Raw genomic sequence first — 17,181 nt, forward strand, 5'->3', positions numbered from 1 at the left:
ATCTACTTTCAATTTCTTACTGTTTCTCCCAAAAAACCATGGCAAGTCACCTTCAATAACGGCAGCATGATTAGTGGACTTGTATTTTATAATCAAAGACTATGTTAAAAAGAAACTAAAGTTGAGTACATATGAGCAATATTCGGTATAAAAGTTTCAGGTAGGTTTTATTATTCCAAGACCAAGCATAAACCTAGGAAATTCAGAGTTAAAGTTCAAATTAAAATAATTCCACACATCTTAACGTAAAGAAATGCAGAGTTATAATAAACATACAACCTTACCTGTCCTGTTGTGACACTATGCAACAGCCACACAATTTTAATGTACAATGGTAGATCTGATGATTTTTTTTTTTAAATTGTATCACTATAAAGCACAGTTAAGATTGTTTGAATACCCTTATATTTCCATACCTACAGAAACTTGTGACATGGAACTTTCTAAAAGATCTGGGGTATATTATGTCTATCAATATTTGTACATAATAGTAACTTTGTCAAACAACCCCCATAGACAGTTTACACAATTGTATTTGTTCAGTCCGTCTTACTTGATTCTTTGTAGTATTTACACAAGAATACAACTACACCTTAAAATGAGAAAGTGCCTATTGATCTGATAGATTTTCATTCCTCCACCCCATCCCTTAATATACTTTTGCGCCTGTTTGCATGTGGAGGCATTATCTGAATCACTTAGACAAGAAACATCTTTCCACCTCAGGCAAATATCTGTCACATTAGTTTTGGTACCTACTTCAGTAATTTAAACAAACAAGCACACAGCAAGGATGTAATATATGCATTTGGAATGTTCATATACATGTAGTTCTCTTATGTCTATAAAGGCAGTGTGCAAAACATGACCTCTTAAAAACTTCTGAATATCAACTTCTATAAATCTCATCTAAACAGGTATATCATCTCTTATACTTAGAGGGTTGGAACAATATTTTTGGTCTCACTGCCCAGCACACTTTAATTCTGCCACCTATTACTTTTGTTTAATTGATTTATAAGCCAAATTAAAAGGTTACTCTTTCCAACCTGGTGCAGTTGCAAACACTTTTGTAATGCTAACAGACTGATCTTCTGTGATCAGTTCTGAAGCCATGATATGCAAGCACAAATACCTGATTATGCACATTTTACTAATTCCTCTCTTACTGCTCTAGATCTAAGTTTCAGTTACAGTCTTTTTCATGTCACCCAAAAAAATGCTGCCAGAGAGTTATCAAAAGAAAAACCTTTCAACTTGAACAGGAAAAACACTGTTACTGCAACACAGAAAATAAGATTCACTCATAATTTGAAATCTATAATCCTTCTTACCACCTCTTCACAAAGAAAATGGTTTAAAAAAATCTTCAATAGGATCATAAGTTTGTTGTAAAAACTTCAGTAAACTATAGAAGTACAAACAGCAGCCACAAAATAGACCCACATTTTCCAGCTCCAGCCACCATATCCTCAGATTTGTACTTATTCAGACATCAAGTAAAGAGTTTGTCTGTCTCCAAGTACGGTAACAGAATCTACAGTAAAGGAAATTCATATTTCTAAAAAACAACAACACAGGACTTCAGGCAAAAAGAGATCATTTTAGCTAATTAGTCCATATATACCCTACAAATTTCGGCCAGCATAACAAAGTCAGTAGAGATTGTGAAGAGGTGTTATCCCTGACTGACAACTGTGCTGGCAGAAGCTCTTAGTGTAGACTCAGTTATATACTAGCAGACGTTTATCCTACTTCACCCAGTGGAAAGAGGCGACTGGAATTAGCTATGCAGGCAAAAGCATAGTTTTGCTTGAATAAACTACATCTACATCTGCTAGTGTACATACGGTCTTAATGCAAGGCATAGGAACATGCATCTAACTTCAGCAATGTCATTAAGATGGACAAAGATTAAGTAACACTTCCCTCATAAGTTTCAAAGTGGTAGCCGTGTTAGTCTCCTCTCATACTAACTGGCACAACCCATACTCGGGGAGTTGTGCAAGGATGTATCTTCATCTACCCTACCAATAGGGCCCTACCAAATTCACGGCCACGAAAAACGCATCAAGGACCGTGAAAGCTGGTCTCCCCTGGTCTTTTGTGTGCTTTTACCCTATACTATACAGATTTCACGGGGGAGACCAGCATTTCTCAAATTGTGGGTCCTTCCCAAAAGGAAGTTTTCACAGGGAGGGGGTCATAAGATTATTTTAGGGGGGGTTGCGGTATTGCCATCCTAAGGGTAGCAGTATCACAACCCCCTGCACACACACACTCAATAACCTTGAGACACCCACACCCACAACTCCTTTTTGGGTTAAATTTCAGATTTAAATAGCCGAAATCATGAAATTTACTATTTTAAAAATCCTATGTCCATGAAATTGATCAAAATGGACCATAAATTCGGTAGGGCCCTAGCCATAAACATGAAGAAATGAGTGTCTAAATCTATACACTCAATAAAGCAGCAGCCTCATCAGTAACAGAAGTGAATATAAGATATTCTTCTCATACTATTTCAAAAAATATAAGATTTAGGGACTTCCTGAATGACACATTGTTCAATGGACTCCCAACTTGAAATCCAGTCATTTAAAAGGGATAAATAACCTCCTCCCCAGTTCCCGTGCCAGTTTTATTTTATTTTACACTGTAACTTTCTTTTTGAAACTCTCTCTCTTACCTGTTGCTGCTTAGAAGACCCACATAAATTAATGTGTACGTAGATGATGTTCTCATCTACACACACATCTCATCATGCTGCTCCTAATAAATATACATAGTGCATATAAACCAAATTAACCATCCACCTGGAGTTTGGCCATATTTGAAGAAATTAGGTTGTAACTAAGCAAAGTTATTAATTATTGTAAACATTATAAACACAAGAAATTCAGAGTACAAGTTACACTTAAAATAAATCAAAATATGTTAAGATACACAGGCTCAGTTATGTTTGAAAAATATAACAAATCTATTCCCTTTAAAACCACTTAAATACAGTATGTAACCACAAATACTAAAATACTTTAATCAGAATGTATGGTTATTGGATGGCATTACTATATGTTAAAGGAAGAAGAGATAAGTGGTCCGTGAAAAGCTTATTTAAGTTTCCTGACCTTTGTGTATGCAAAATTCTCAGTCTTAAATTTTATTAATTTTTTCAATCACTGATCACTGATTCAAGGAAATGAAACTGAAGACAACTTGTAAGTCATCTGCTACATGTCCCTGTCAGTCTATAACCTCCAGACCATACAGCATATTTTTCCAAGTGTTTTGTTGGCTTTATGAAGCCTCAACTTCTTATGCCACAATAAAACAGTTTTTAATCACTCAATCAAAGTGTTATAAAATCAGGCATATGAAATTAATATAAAACTCAACCTAGCATTTTTAAAAAGTTAATGTAAAACTTATGAAAGAAGCTAGCTCAACCACATTAGAAACTAAGCCCACTATTCCCAAAAGTGGTAAAGCACAGGTAGCAGTAATTAAGCTTCAACACACTATTCAAACGTCTCATTCATGTTCTGCAGGAAACACCCCTAAAGGTGAAAGTCCAGTTTAGTCTCTATTCTTATTCAATCACTGGCATCTTAGTGAAGAAGAGCAATAAAATTACTAACTAGTGCCAAGTGCAACAGGGGTTTTGGTGATGGGGAAAAATTAGACTGAGACCACAGTACATAGTCCACAATGTTTGGTCACTATGAACCTGAGGCAGATGTGAAATGACGTTTTAGGCCCAGATTCAGCAGTTCATCCCTACTCATCAAAGCACCTACCCATGTATTTATATGCTTTGCTGAACTGGGGATTTAGAGATGAGATTACCTATCCCACTATTAATCCCTTGAGCCACCTCGCCCTCAACATGAAGTGCATGTACAATTAGTTTTTATAAGGAATTCTCCTAGGGTATTTTGAATTCTACCATAATGGATCCCCAATCTCACAATATACAAAACTGCTCAGATGGAGGAGATATTATGCATGTTGTGAATACATATCTGTGTCATTATTGCCCATTACCATGTAACTGGATGCTGAACAAAAGTTAAAGCAACTGTCTTGGATCCAATGACCCAGGAAACACCAACTACCGCTGAGTAAAAGAAAAGGTAGTCAAAAATTATAATGTTAACAGGTCAGCTGACAGGACATCAGTTCAGAAGGTGTCTCAAAACCAACACATCAATAAAACTACATATTTAAGATTATTTTTGTCCCATTAAGAACTTTTCCAGCTTTTAAAAATGTTTAAAGAGAATCAAGTGTTAAAAACAATTGCAATTAAAGTGTATCTTAAACCCAGACAAGCAGAGAAATTCAGAGTTAGAGCTGGAAGTCTTCCCTAATCTCACCATGTTATGGGAACAGTATTCAAGGATCTGAGAAATACTGGGCAACTCTACAGGTACTTCAATACCTATGACACAAAAGGATGGTCAAGGGCAATTTTAGCCTTCGCTGTGAGATTTTTTTTATTAATTCTGTAGGAACAGAGACAAAAGTTATTTGAGAGTAATCTTTTATAGTTTAATTTCTAAAATAAGTACACTATTCAAAAGAGAGTAACTAGGATACTTGTGCAGTTTTAAAATTCACCCAACTATTTTAACTAAGTTTGAGTAAAAAATAATATTTAGTTCTTACATAGTGCTTTTCATCTGTAGATCTCAAAGTACTTAATAAAGGAGGTGAGTATCATTATCCCCATCCCAACTGAGGTACAGAGAGGTGAAGTGACTTGCCCAAGATCACCCAGCTTCAGCTGGCCAGTGGAAGAGCCAGGAATAGAATCACGATCTCCTGAGCTCCAGCCCAGTGCTCTAATCCAAAACATAAATACTCAATATTCCATTTCATTTAAGACAAAAATAATTTTATAGTAGTACTCAAAACATTGTACAACTTACTTCGAAAATAATTAACTTATTTTCAGGTACTACATACACATCATCAATACCCTTGCCAATTTTTCCCCAGTCACCTTCATTTTTAGGTGTTCTTCTCCCATGTTGAAGTGTGGAAAAAAATAAACACAAACATAAGAAGTTAGCAGTACAGGGAAGTGATAACAAAATGTGCCATTAAGTTAACTGAAAGGATTATTTTTCTCTGCCATTGTGTTATGATAATGTTCAGTGTCATTTCAAACAATAAAAACACACTTCTGTCTAAATTAACTTGGTAATATCCTTTTAACTTATTTGAGGTAAACATTTAAAATGACTTATGAAAGGATTCTGTTGTGAAGTTTAGCCTGGAAAGATTGCTGGCAATATAGTATCTGATTAGTAAATCAGGTAACAGGGCTGGCTAGAAAACTTCATCAGAATCAAATTTCTATGAAAACATAAAACATTTTTTCCTTTATTCTTTATTCAGGTCCATAGGAATACTCCAGAAAAAGACATTTACACATTAAGTGGTTATTTAGGTAAATATACCTGTTCACATGTAGGACCTAATTCTGAAAAAAGTCAATAATTTACTAACTGCAGCAGCCCAATTTGAAGAAAATGGAACTCCTCAACATACTAGGCTATGGACTGTAATATTAGTGGAATTAGGTCCTAATTCTTTGCCACTCAGTTTAAATTAAAAAACTGCTGCCAATAATATACTTAGGATATGTCTACACTATGCAACTTTTAGCAACAGGGCTGTCTCACTACAGCCGTGTCGCAAAAGACACACAGCGTAGCCTCTGTTTGTCAGCTCTCCTGCTCACAAAAACCTTCCATTCCCAACAAGCACCGTTAGCGTTGTCAGCCGACAAAGTGCCGGTCACACCAGTGCTTGTTGTCGGCAAAACTTTTGTCTTTCTTTGTGTGTGTGTGTGTGTGTGTGTGTGTGTGTGTGTGTGTGTGTGTGTGTGTGTGTGTGTGTGTGTGTGTGTGTGTGTGTGTGTGTTTTAACACCTCTGAAAGAAAAAGTTTTGTCGTTCAGTTGCCAGTGTAGACATAACTCAAAAGAACAGGCTAAGTGCTAATAAGTGTTTGGGGCAAAATTTTGAATGAATATGAAATTTAATTATCTAAATATATTCTATAATATCAATGAAAGGGGTTTCAAGAGCAAAATCAAAGCCTGTACTTCTAAGGACCAGGTCCTATACACAATTAGCACATCAGTATCTTTACTCATATAAATTCTGTAGTCCAATTTAATATGCATAAGTAAAGTTATTCACATGCATAAGTATTTTCATTATCCAATTCTGTACCAATTTCTTAATGATATGGCTTCTGTTAAGCTTCACCACTCTCAAGGAAGCACCAGTAGTCTGAAATAGGCAACACTTGTACAAATTGTAAAATTTACAATTAGAAAACAGAAACTACACACAAAACATTATTTGTAATAACTTTCTCCCTGTGAAGCTGAAGAGGGGAACATATGTGGATGGCTTACGATGCAGATGGTAGATATTTGGAAGGGAGGGTTTTGTTTTATTTGAAATATATCTGTTTAAGTTGTGAAATAGATGATGTTTTATATGCAAGATACAAAATGTCATAAAAGCACAGGCTTTTAGTAATTCCCGTCTTTCTCTCAAAATTACTACTACTGTTTATGTAGCACAACAGGAAAGAGTTATAATACTTGATTTATACCTAAGTGATTACTCTTCCTCACCCCTATCATTCTATAGAAGTACCTGAATTGTGTGGCATGAAGGGACTGTCTCTAGAGGTAAAAAGGTAGTTTGTTTTCCTTGACTTTAGCAGTGTCATCTGATAAGCCAACAAGGCTGCCAAACAGAACCTATTATGAAAAAAATCTGACAGACCACCAAACTCATTTCACATATTTTCATTTGATAGCTACGGATCTGTATTTCTGACCTTTGGCAAATCTGAACCAGCAACCTAGAGACAAGTGCAAGATTTTTCCATATCTCATTAATAATTCTGTAAACAATCCAGTACTCTTAACTTTTTTGTATTTTACTGAAGATGGATATAGAAAATTAAGGTACCAACGGAAATCTATTTTCCTACTTACATATGGAAACCAAAAGAAATTTTATGTTTAATTTATTTTAAAAAAATCAGTTTAATCACATATATAGTCAAACTTTGTGTTTTTTATATAAGAAATGTCCAGTTAATATGTCAAAGTTAGCAAAATCTCTCTTTGTAGGTCAAGTTCATTTCAAAACAAGCATATTTGCTACAGTAACTGCTACATCAGTTCCTAGTAAACTGTACTGTCAGCTACTTGTGAATGCTTTCGCCTTATCATGCTCATTGTACTTTGCCAAGACTGAAGTATTGTCCAACAACTAAACATTACCTTCTAATTACAGAATTCTAGCAAATACTTAGACAATACTTGATTTAGGTAATGCTTTGATTCTTTACTGTAAGATCAGTTGGTTCTATGCATTCTTTTAACATTTTCTTAATACTCTCCATTAGCACAGATATAAAATATTTTACAGCATCTTGTTATGATGTTGCTGTCAGAGAAAACAAAGTTGTAGATTTTGTTGCTAGGAAATTCCAGATTACCAGCATACACACTGGAAGCCAGTTTATTGTTCTTTCATTCTTCAATTCCTTACCCCACATAGCCGAATGCCAAGCTAACTTGACTAAAATACTGTGAAATGTGACTCGGGAAAACAAAAAGCTTTAAAAATGGTCTTTAAAGACTGAATGAAATTACAGTGGAAACTGAATGAGACATTTAGAGTGGTCGCTGTATGGGACCTTCAACCTGAAATCTGTCAATTTCACAAAAATGAGTTAGAAATAGTTTCAGCCAGTACACCTGTTCCCAAGTTTTCTTTCCAAAAGACGCACATGAACAAAAGGAGACTGTCTTGACTACCTAGGGAAAGTTCTGTCAAATACACAAAGTAAAAGTGAAAATAAATTCTCCAACCCCTATCAATTACAGTAGTTTTAGATGTTACTTGTAGGAAAAAATGGGCCAGTGAATTAAAGAAACATGAGTGCAACTGTGCACTCCTGTTGTGAACTACAGTTAAGTGCCTTATACTGGAACCATCTCAAAGAAAAAACTTTAATGTACATGATTTAATACACCGCATTACATCTTATTTTAAATAATAAGAGTGTTAAATTCAAAATTCTAATATGCAATTTTTCCAGAAAAAAAGTAAAAATCTAATAATCCACAGTTTAGGTGAATAATATAAAAGGATAGGAAAACGGGATATAAAACTAATTATATAACTTTCACAAAGTTGTCCATTCTGATACGACTCCTTTCTATATTTTGCAGAGTTGACAGAATAATAAATTTAAACTTCATTGACAGCTAGCTTTACATATATTGGTACACATTATATATTACTACTAGTAGCGTAGAAAATACAGAAGACACGGGATTTGTTCCACTCTTAGTTTTTCCACAAAAAATGTCACTGTTCTCTACTATGCAGTTCTGCTACAAAGTTTTCTAATAAATATTTCTACTATTTCTAAACAAATTCAGTTTCACCTCTATTCATATTCACTTTTTTGTATATGTAACATTGTGACAACCATTTAATTAAAGTATTGTTCTGCCACAGGGATGTTTCAAAAAAGTCACGTAACTTGGATATCAGCAATATCAAGTTTTATTAAAACACTGATAGTTTATAAAAGGTCAGTACAAACGCTTCTTATAGAAAGTCATGTTATGAACCAGCAACTGGAGTTTAACTTTTGAGCTAGTACCCTGCCTTTAGTCTTGTTCTCATTATAGGCAGTAAGTCAATAGGCAGACCATGTGCCAAATCCAGACTGCCAGATGGTTTTGAATGGACCACAACATTTTTTATTTACTTATTATCATCATTATTGTTACTGCGGCATGAAAAATGTTTCTCCAGAGTCTGGACCTTGACTATACCTTGACCAAGAAATATGGATCATGACAAAAAATAATTGACTACCCTTGCAGTAAGTAAATGAAGTATGCTCAATATTCATTGTACATTCTTTCTGTTAGACCAGGGGTGGGCAAACTACAGCCCACGGGCTGGATCCGGCTTGCCAGCCATTTTAAGTCCGCCCTTGAGCTCCCTCTGGGGAGCAGAGTCTGAGGCTTGCCCCGCTCTGGAGCTTCAGCTGGCGCGCATAGTCGGGGGCCGCTCCACCGCCCCCTTCCAGTGATCCAGCCGAGAAGCAGAGTCAGGGGCCGCTCCACGCGGCTCCCGGAATCAGCGGCATGACTGCACTCCAATGGCCCCCTCTGGCGTTCCAATGGGAGCTGCAGGAGTGGTGCCTGCAGAGAGGACAGCTCGCAGAGACGCCTGGTCGCACCTCCACGTAGGAGCTGGAGAAGGGACATGCCACTGCTTCCGGGAGCTGCTTGAGGTAAGCGCCGCCCAGAGCCTGCACCCCTGAGCCTCTCACCACGCCCCAACCCCCTGCCCCAGCCTTGATCCCCCTCCCACCCTCCAAACCCCTCCCACCCCCAGCCCTACCCCAGAGCCTGCACCCCAACCCTGATCCCCCTGCCCTCCAAACCCCTTGTTCCAGCCCAGAGCACCCTCCTACACCCCAAACTTCTCATCCCCAACCCCACCCCCAACCAGAGCCCTCACCCCAACCCCAATTTTGTCAGCATTTTGGTTCACCATACAATTTCTATTCCCAGATGTGGCCCTCAGGACAAAAAGTTTACCCATCCCTGCCCTAGACTCTTAGCAGTAAGCACGTACATACTGTAAATATCACTACTATATTTAAAAAAATACATGCAAATTATTCAAAGTAAAACATCTTCCTTTCAGGCACCTTTTGTTCATTTCCACTCAAATTACATGCTTTCCAGTTACAGACTTTTTCTTTAGTTTATTATCCTGTTACTAACTTGAAAGTGATATTCAGAGTTGCATCTTTGCGCCTATAAAAACTGTAACGCCTTATTTTGTATCGATTTAGTAAAGTTCTGAAGTCTAAACAGAGGCTTGGGGAGCAGGGGGCAAGAGCTACCAAAATCCATTTCCCAGTTGAGAAATAATCTAACATGCAGCAGAAGTACACAGCAAGTCTACTCTAAAAATCTCTAGTTAGTCTTGTAGTCAAAACGTATTGGAGAACTGTAACAGTTACACTGTTCATAGTTTAACTCCATACTTGACACAAGTCAAAGAAACTGGCCTGTTTTCAGAGAGGCTTGGAAATGACAAACAGCTGCATTTTCATAACATTCTACCAGTTATTACTCTATAACTAAAGAAAAGAGTTCTCTGAATGTACTGAGCTACATTTATCTCTCTCCATTTTCTTCTTGCATGGATTATGAGTTCAAAGCCTTACATACAAGAAAAGCTGCATCTGGTATGATCATCAAGCACTTCAACGGGAATGAAAAAACAACAACAAAGAAAAATACTTTCTATTAGAAAAAGACTGGAATTAGACCTGACTGGTTCCCTGCTGGAGAGAGCATTTGCAAGTGAGACAGCTGAAAAAGTTGCTCTACTTCACATCCTCTACTATGCATAGGGTGCCCAGCACTGACTAGCCAATTAGGTTTATTTCCTTCAATGAACCGACTCGGGTGTTTGTAAACATAGCTTGATGTACACCTAAGGGGCTGAACGGAGCGAGAAGGAAAAAGGGAAATCTCGGCAGCGGCACGTGGAAGAGAAGGGACCTCACACCACTTGCACAAGGATTTCAGGGGCTATTAATCCGTTTGCGAGCTCGAGCCAAGGCGTGGAGAGGCCGTTTCAGCTCACTCTCAAACAACCTGCCCAGAGGGGGGGGACGCTTCCTGAGTCACTCCGGGCATTAATCCGGGGAGGGAGGGAAGCGGCTCGGGCCAAGAAGATTATTCTCCGGCAGCGCGCGCTAAGCAGGAGCCCAGACGGGGCTGGGGGCCTGGCGCAGGGGAAGGCGGCTGCCCCAGCATCCCCGCGCTGGAGAGGGGAAAGAAGAGAGACCAGAGCCGGACCCAGGCGGGGCGGCAGAATGTGACGGGAATGGGGTGGGGTCCATCCCCTCAGCACCCGCGGAACCGGCCTGGGACGGGCGCGGGGAGGGTCTCCGCGTCCAGTCTGCGGAGCGTTGTGCCGCGGGAAGCGGGCCTGAAGGAGCCAGGGGGCGGCTGGATTCTCCGGGCAGCGGGGCTGAGACAGGGACGGGGCCCGGCCCCCGGGGGCAGGAGGCGAGCGGGCTGCCCGCGGCGGCCAGAGCCCGGGCACTGAGCGACCCCGGCCCCTCTTACCTGGAGGTCGGTGAGGAGAATCTCCCTCTCCGCCGTGTTGGACGCCATTGCGCTCTGGTTTGAACTCCGCACCTGGACGCTGCCGCCGGGGAGGGGAGGGAGGCGGGTCTGGGTCCGGGACTAATCGGGGGGAGGGGGCGCTGAGTGCTCAGCCCGGGCGGGAGGCTGGGGGATCCGGGAGGGGCAAGAACCCCCCCTCTCATGGGGGGTCGTCGCGAGCGCGGCGCTGCGCTCCCCGGCTGGCCGCCCACCCGAGCTCCTCTTCCCCCGCCCTGGCTGCTCCTTGCTCGGCTCCGGCAGCCCTCGGCCGCCGCCTCCACCGCTGCTGGCTGGGGCCGCCCGCCGCGGCTGTCGCACCATTTGGCTGTCACCCTGTCGCAAACGCGTCGCTGCTTTGCGGCTCCGTATGAGCACGTGATGGGTTGGGGGGGTGCAGGTTTGTGGGGAGCGAAGCCTACAACTTGGCCACTTGGGGCAAAGCGGGGACGGGGCGCGTGTAGGGGCCAGCCGCTCAGCCCGGCCTAGGGGCCACCACCTCTCCCCCGCATCACTGTGAAGCGGGAGTAGGAGGAGATAGCGCCCCCCCCCCACTGTTGCCAACTCATTGTGATTTTTTTTTGTTAGGTTTTTTTTTTACGGGAAGCCCTGCGTCCGTAAAGCCCCAGCTCCTGGAGTCCTGTTACTAGGTAAACCTCTCAGCTTTCTTAAGTTTCTAATCTTCCTGGTTGCAGTGAAAAGCTTAAATCCTGAAGCGCAAACATCAGATAGTCCAGTAGAACACCACCACCACCTCCCCCTCCCCATATTCTTTTTAATGGTGATTTCAGGCAGCCTGACTCAGGATTTATGACCACTTGGATTTGGCAACACAGCACACAATCATAGCTCAGAAGGAGGCCAAGGGGCAGTTCAGTAATATATCTGTGATATAGACAGCAGTGTTTGTGCCTGGATTTGGGCAGGAGAGGCATCTCTGCCACATTTGGAAATTAGGCTCAGCCTCATTGCCTCCGCCGGTCAGAAAGAATCCCACTTTTAAACCATTTGTTTCCTCCTTCCTGACACTAAGGCCTGGTCGACAGCTAACCCAAAGTTGCTCCAATTTACCTGCAAATATGATTTCAAACCAGTTTAGTTAAACTGGTGCTAGGCCAAGTGTGGACCCTAGGTTACAGCAGTTTAGCTTGTTTCAGTAAATGTAGCCTCTCAGTCTAAACTGATATTACCATTTATGAACCAATGGAAGCATATCCACACAGGGATTTGCACCTATTTAAAATTGCTTTACAAACAGATTGTTAGTTAAGCCAGTACAATGTATTTGTATAGACAAAGTTTAAGCATAGATTGTATACTGTAGACTGGAATATGTTTTCACAGATATAAAAAAAACCCAAACAATAAATTACCATGACTATTTCCAGGCTGGGCTTGCCAGCAGAGATTGGCCAGAACAGCTTGAGTGTACTCATACTACTGCTGCTGAGCAACAAGGAAGTAGCAACACTCCCCAGCAGAAGCTGGCATGGGGTGCAAAAATGTGAACATGCGGACTGTCTTTCTTACATAAAAACAAAGCTGTCAAAATAGTTCTACAGTAATCATATCAATCTGTACCTATATTTTAGGGGTATCTTTATAGATAAGATAAATGAGGCCTAGTTATTTATAACTCAACATAGTTACTTAAACCTGAATCCTGCAAACACACGTGCTTAACTTTGCACATGTAAGTAGCCCTGTTGAAGCTGATGTACAAAAATTACAACTATTTCCTAAAAACTATTATATAGACAATATATAACAAGGTTTACTCTGCAACTGCATAACTAGTTGTCCTGATTTTACTGATAGGGTCCCAGTGGCACACATTCTGAAAGTTTTGGATAATAATGACAGCTTTGCCATGGGAACTTAATTAGTCATACTTTTAGTTAATGGATTGAGAAAGGACAGGTATATCAAGTCTTCATCTTATTTATAGCACCATATTTAGGCTAGATACTTCATATAAACCTACTTCAGGTTGCTCTAAGTTGTACCGGGGAGGGGACTGACTCAGAATCTGTATAGGGGAACAAAAAGGTAATTTAAAATAATCTTTGCATACCCTTCTTGAGTTATACTAAATCTTCTGCTGGTGCAGCTCAGGATCTTGGCTAGTTTTCACCTACTATGCAACTTAAAAGCTATTTAATGAAACTTTAATTAAAAAAGGTGATTGTAGTTCTGTGGGGGAAGGAAAAGAAAGTTGTCCAAGACTAAATTAATTTGTTTAGCCCACACAAGAGAATCATGGAACGGCTTTGCCAAATCATAGGTTGAGATGAGCTCTCTTGTTCAAAGCCAGTTTTTCAGCATGCATTAGTGTCCGCATGTATGCTCAGATTGTCTTGAAAACTAGTATGCCTCATCTGGGCTGAGAGTAGGGAAGCTGATGTAATGTAGCATCACTTTGCCAAGAGATTCCAGAGCTACAGTATCTCCCCCAAAAATATTTTAAAAAGAGTTAAAGTGTCTTTCTGCCTCTATAAATTGGCATACATCTATGATCCATGCCAGAGAAAGTGATATGCACATAAACTTTTAGAATAGTGCACTGTAAGCTTGAGACACTGCACGATGATGACCATCTGAATGGAGCTGAGCTCACATAGTGGCTCAGGGCAGGGGTAGTCAATAGGCAAACTGCAGGCCAAATCCAGGCTGACAGACACTTTTGAACAGACCCCAAAACATTTTTCTTTACTTATCAACATCGTTATTGTTAATTTTTTTAAATTATTTTCTCTGGAGTCCGGACCTTGACTATATCTTGACCAAGAAATTTGGACCATGATAAAAAAGAATTGACTACCCCTGGCATAGGGGAATATGCAGTTGTCCTGCATCCAAGCACTGTTCAAGAGCTAAGAGTGCTCTCCTTTGCAAATACCTGAAAGTGTCTGGTTACGCAAGCACTCTACTTGAGTTGCGGAACTGCAAAGAGACTTCTTTTGGTAGTTGTGCCTCAAGTGTAGGCAGTATTATTGAAGAGCTTTAGAGCAGATATTTTGAAGTGCTCCAAGATCCATATCCATAAGGAGATTGTCTTGAAAATTGGTATGCCAAAGCAGGGGTTGGGGTAAACTTTGTGGTGCAAGTTTAAAATCATTTGGTCAAGGAGTTCCCAAGATACAGCCTCATACAGTCATGCACAATGACTTGCTTTTGATTTTTAGTGTATATTGAAAGTTAGTCTAAAATCTGCTGCATAAGGATATTTTATTGAAAACTGGTCTGACAATAGGGGCAGGGGTATAAAATGACACCAGAGAGGCCAGTCCCAAAGAACTGGTTCTCTGGTGGAAAGGCCTACTGAACTCATTCAGGACGCACCCCCACCACTTCCTCAGAAAACAAGGGACATTCACTGACATAAAACTTTGTTAACGAACAGGTAAGGTTGCCTAGTGCTTTCTCACACCCTTCCAAAATGTGGAATGTGGCAATGTTCAGCCTCTGACTATCAGGAAATACAGAGTTAATGTTGTGTGTGAGAGACATTACCTTAACTCTGTATTTCCTAGAGTTGGCAGGAGACACTGCAACCAAACAAATCTTGACCTATCCCCAACAAAAATTACCATTTTCTGTATTGTATCCAACACAATTCTATACTATCATTGCTCTTCACAAACTCACTGCATTAGGCATAGCTGTAGTGGTCCAGGATTAGCAGCAGCAAGTTGCAGACGTCACACAGTTCTCACAGGAGATGTGCAGATGAAGCTAGAGGAATCAGGGGCCCTTTTCCCCCCCCCTCAGCATGCTCCTTGGGTGTGAAAAATGAGATGAGAGTACTGACTCAGCACTGTAAGAGGAACATATTTTTATTCTTCGTTACAGGTTTCAGAGTAGCAGCCGTGTTAGTCTGTATTCGCAAAAAGAAAAGGAGTACTTGTGGCACCTTAGAGACTAACAAATTTAGTCTCTAAGGTGCCACAAGTACTCCTTTTCTTTATTCTTTTTTAGTTTTTCCTCTTAATTTTCCCTACTGTTAATGGAAGCATGAGGGAAAAGTTGGAAAATACATATTTTGTTTCCTATTGTGCAAACTAAAGGTTATAAAGCTGTGTTCTAAAGAGTTCACAGTTAGCTTTTGTCCCTAAATACAACTATTTAGGGTGGGCTGCAGTTTAATGTAGTTTTTTGGTTTTCTTCTGTACTATGAAATAAGAAAAAAAATTGTATTAACTATTCAGGATCTTAAATCTCAAAGATGTTGTAGTCTTAAAAAAAAAGCAGCTCATTCAAAGAATCCTCATGCAGTAAAAATGAGAATGGAGGATAATGTAGCTGCTTCCCCCCCCCCCCACCATGTAAAACTCTTTTCTTTTAAATTACTTTTCTCATAATATCTATAAGTGGGATTTTTAGGAAGAATTTGAATGAAGGGAAGGTGCTGATTTGGTTTGTGTAGTGAATTCCACAACGAATGGGGTCATTGGGAGGTGCATAAGTGGAATATTGAGGCTGTCATTGATGATGCAGAGGAGCGGATTATGGCATAGAATGAAATGTAGAACTGTTAGCACTAAAGCTGCTAAATAAGGGGTATTTGGGTTATGTGATTTTTGTCTGTTCTTAAACTATTTGGTTTCTTTTATTCATAAAACCAATTCATAACTTTTCTATAAGTTATTTCTATGATAGAACTGTTGCCCCCATTATTGATCATTGCATGCTTGATAAGATTGTCTGTTCAGTGCTTGCATTTTATACATATTAAGTTAAGACCAGCTTTCTGTTTAAAGCTTGACTCTTTTAAATGCTCTAAAATCTATACAGTTGATTGGATTGCCTTGAAATTTGGTGCCCCTCATGAGAGTGCAGGGTTCTGTTAACAGTCCAAATTTGATAACATTCAGTCAGTCAAGGGGTTCCCAAGTTATGGTACCCAGAAAAAACAGCTTTTCTTAAAGTTGACATTCTGGCAATGTATTTTTGTTCACAGACAGAAATCAAACCAGGGTCTCATACACAAGGGTTACTCCAATAGAATGCATGGCATCCACCGACCCATTGTGGGAAATCAAATTAAAACATTATTTCAGAAAGAGTTGGCTTTTCTAGTTAACTTCTTGAGAAGGCTCACACACTTAATGGATTATACTGAGCATGTATTCAGAGAGGCGCTAACTATCTGGAAAACTTATCTCAAATCACAGGACGTGGCTGGTTATGAGGGCATCAATGATCATCAAATCCAAGCAAGGTTTCAGGTACTGAGAGTTTGAATCTAACCCAGGCATAAATCTGAAGGTCTTAATAAAAAAAAAAAAAAAAAAAAAAAGCAGGTATATTGCTTCAGTCTGTCAAAGGAGAGTTTTACTTCGGGGGAAACAAAATGTGAGTATCGCAGAATATTGAGACAGTGCTGAAAATTTGATAAATACATTCAGATACTCACTGGGAGGGGAGGGATGATTAGCTAGCACAAAAGTGGATGGTAATAGGTGAAGAGAGGTTTGGTTCTGCAGCAAGGAATAGGGATAAAAGGGTGGCAGGGGAAAGAAGAGGATCTGGGGGCTCAGGTAAGGGGGAAATGGGAGAGGAGAATACAGGAAGTGTTGGAGTATATGAGGGGTAGCAAAGGAAGTTGGGGCTTTAAGGGAGGGAATCAGCCCTGAATTCTCCCCTTCCATGTGTGCTGGGATCTGGGGGAGCCCCTCTCACTTTCAGCTATATGTTCTGGGGGACCCTGCTCCTCTTGGGTATCTGAGCCCCTCTACCTGCCCCTCCCTGTGAGCTGGGATCTAGAATGGGGGGACTGAAGGTAACAAATTTAAACATCCGAAATCCCTTCCCAAAAAATTAAGATATACATCACTCCAGTTTGGGGGTAATGGAGGCTGGCCAAGAGCGTGTGTGGGAGGGGCAGGCTGGGTGGACCTGAGGCCTGGCTGGGGAAGCCTAGCT

General features: G+C 40.2%; 1 protein-coding gene and 1 long non-coding RNA gene across 8 annotated transcripts in view; one reads left to right on the forward strand and one right to left on the reverse strand.

The window, feature by feature from the left end:
* The window catches only part of PKN2 (protein kinase N2), a 136,599-nt gene extending 125,040 nt beyond the window's left edge, over positions 1 to 11,559 (reverse strand). For 2 of the 7 annotated variants that reach the window (XM_043491037.1, XM_038414652.2), the window contains exon 1: positions 11,221 to 11,559. In XM_043491037.1, the coding sequence (XP_043346972.1) occupies positions 11,221 to 11,268 (48 nt within the window). In that variant the 5' untranslated portion in view covers positions 11,269 to 11,559. The remainder of the gene's footprint in view (positions 1 to 11,220) is intronic. The other 5 variants (XM_043491036.1, XM_043491035.1, XM_043491034.1 and 2 more) reach the window with 3 other exon arrangements.
* A 91-nt stretch (positions 11,560 to 11,650) lies between these two features.
* The window catches only part of LOC119860655, an 85,356-nt gene continuing 79,825 nt past the window's right edge, over positions 11,651 to 17,181 (forward strand). Inside the window, exon 1 of the long non-coding RNA XR_005294592.2 lies at positions 11,651 to 11,906. This is a non-coding gene — a long non-coding RNA (uncharacterized LOC119860655). The remainder of the gene's footprint in view (positions 11,907 to 17,181) is intronic.

The sequence above is a fragment of the Dermochelys coriacea genome, chromosome 8, assembly GCF_009764565.3.
Source record: "Dermochelys coriacea isolate rDerCor1 chromosome 8, rDerCor1.pri.v4, whole genome shotgun sequence".
Lineage (NCBI taxonomy): Eukaryota > Metazoa > Chordata > Testudines > Dermochelyidae > Dermochelys > Dermochelys coriacea.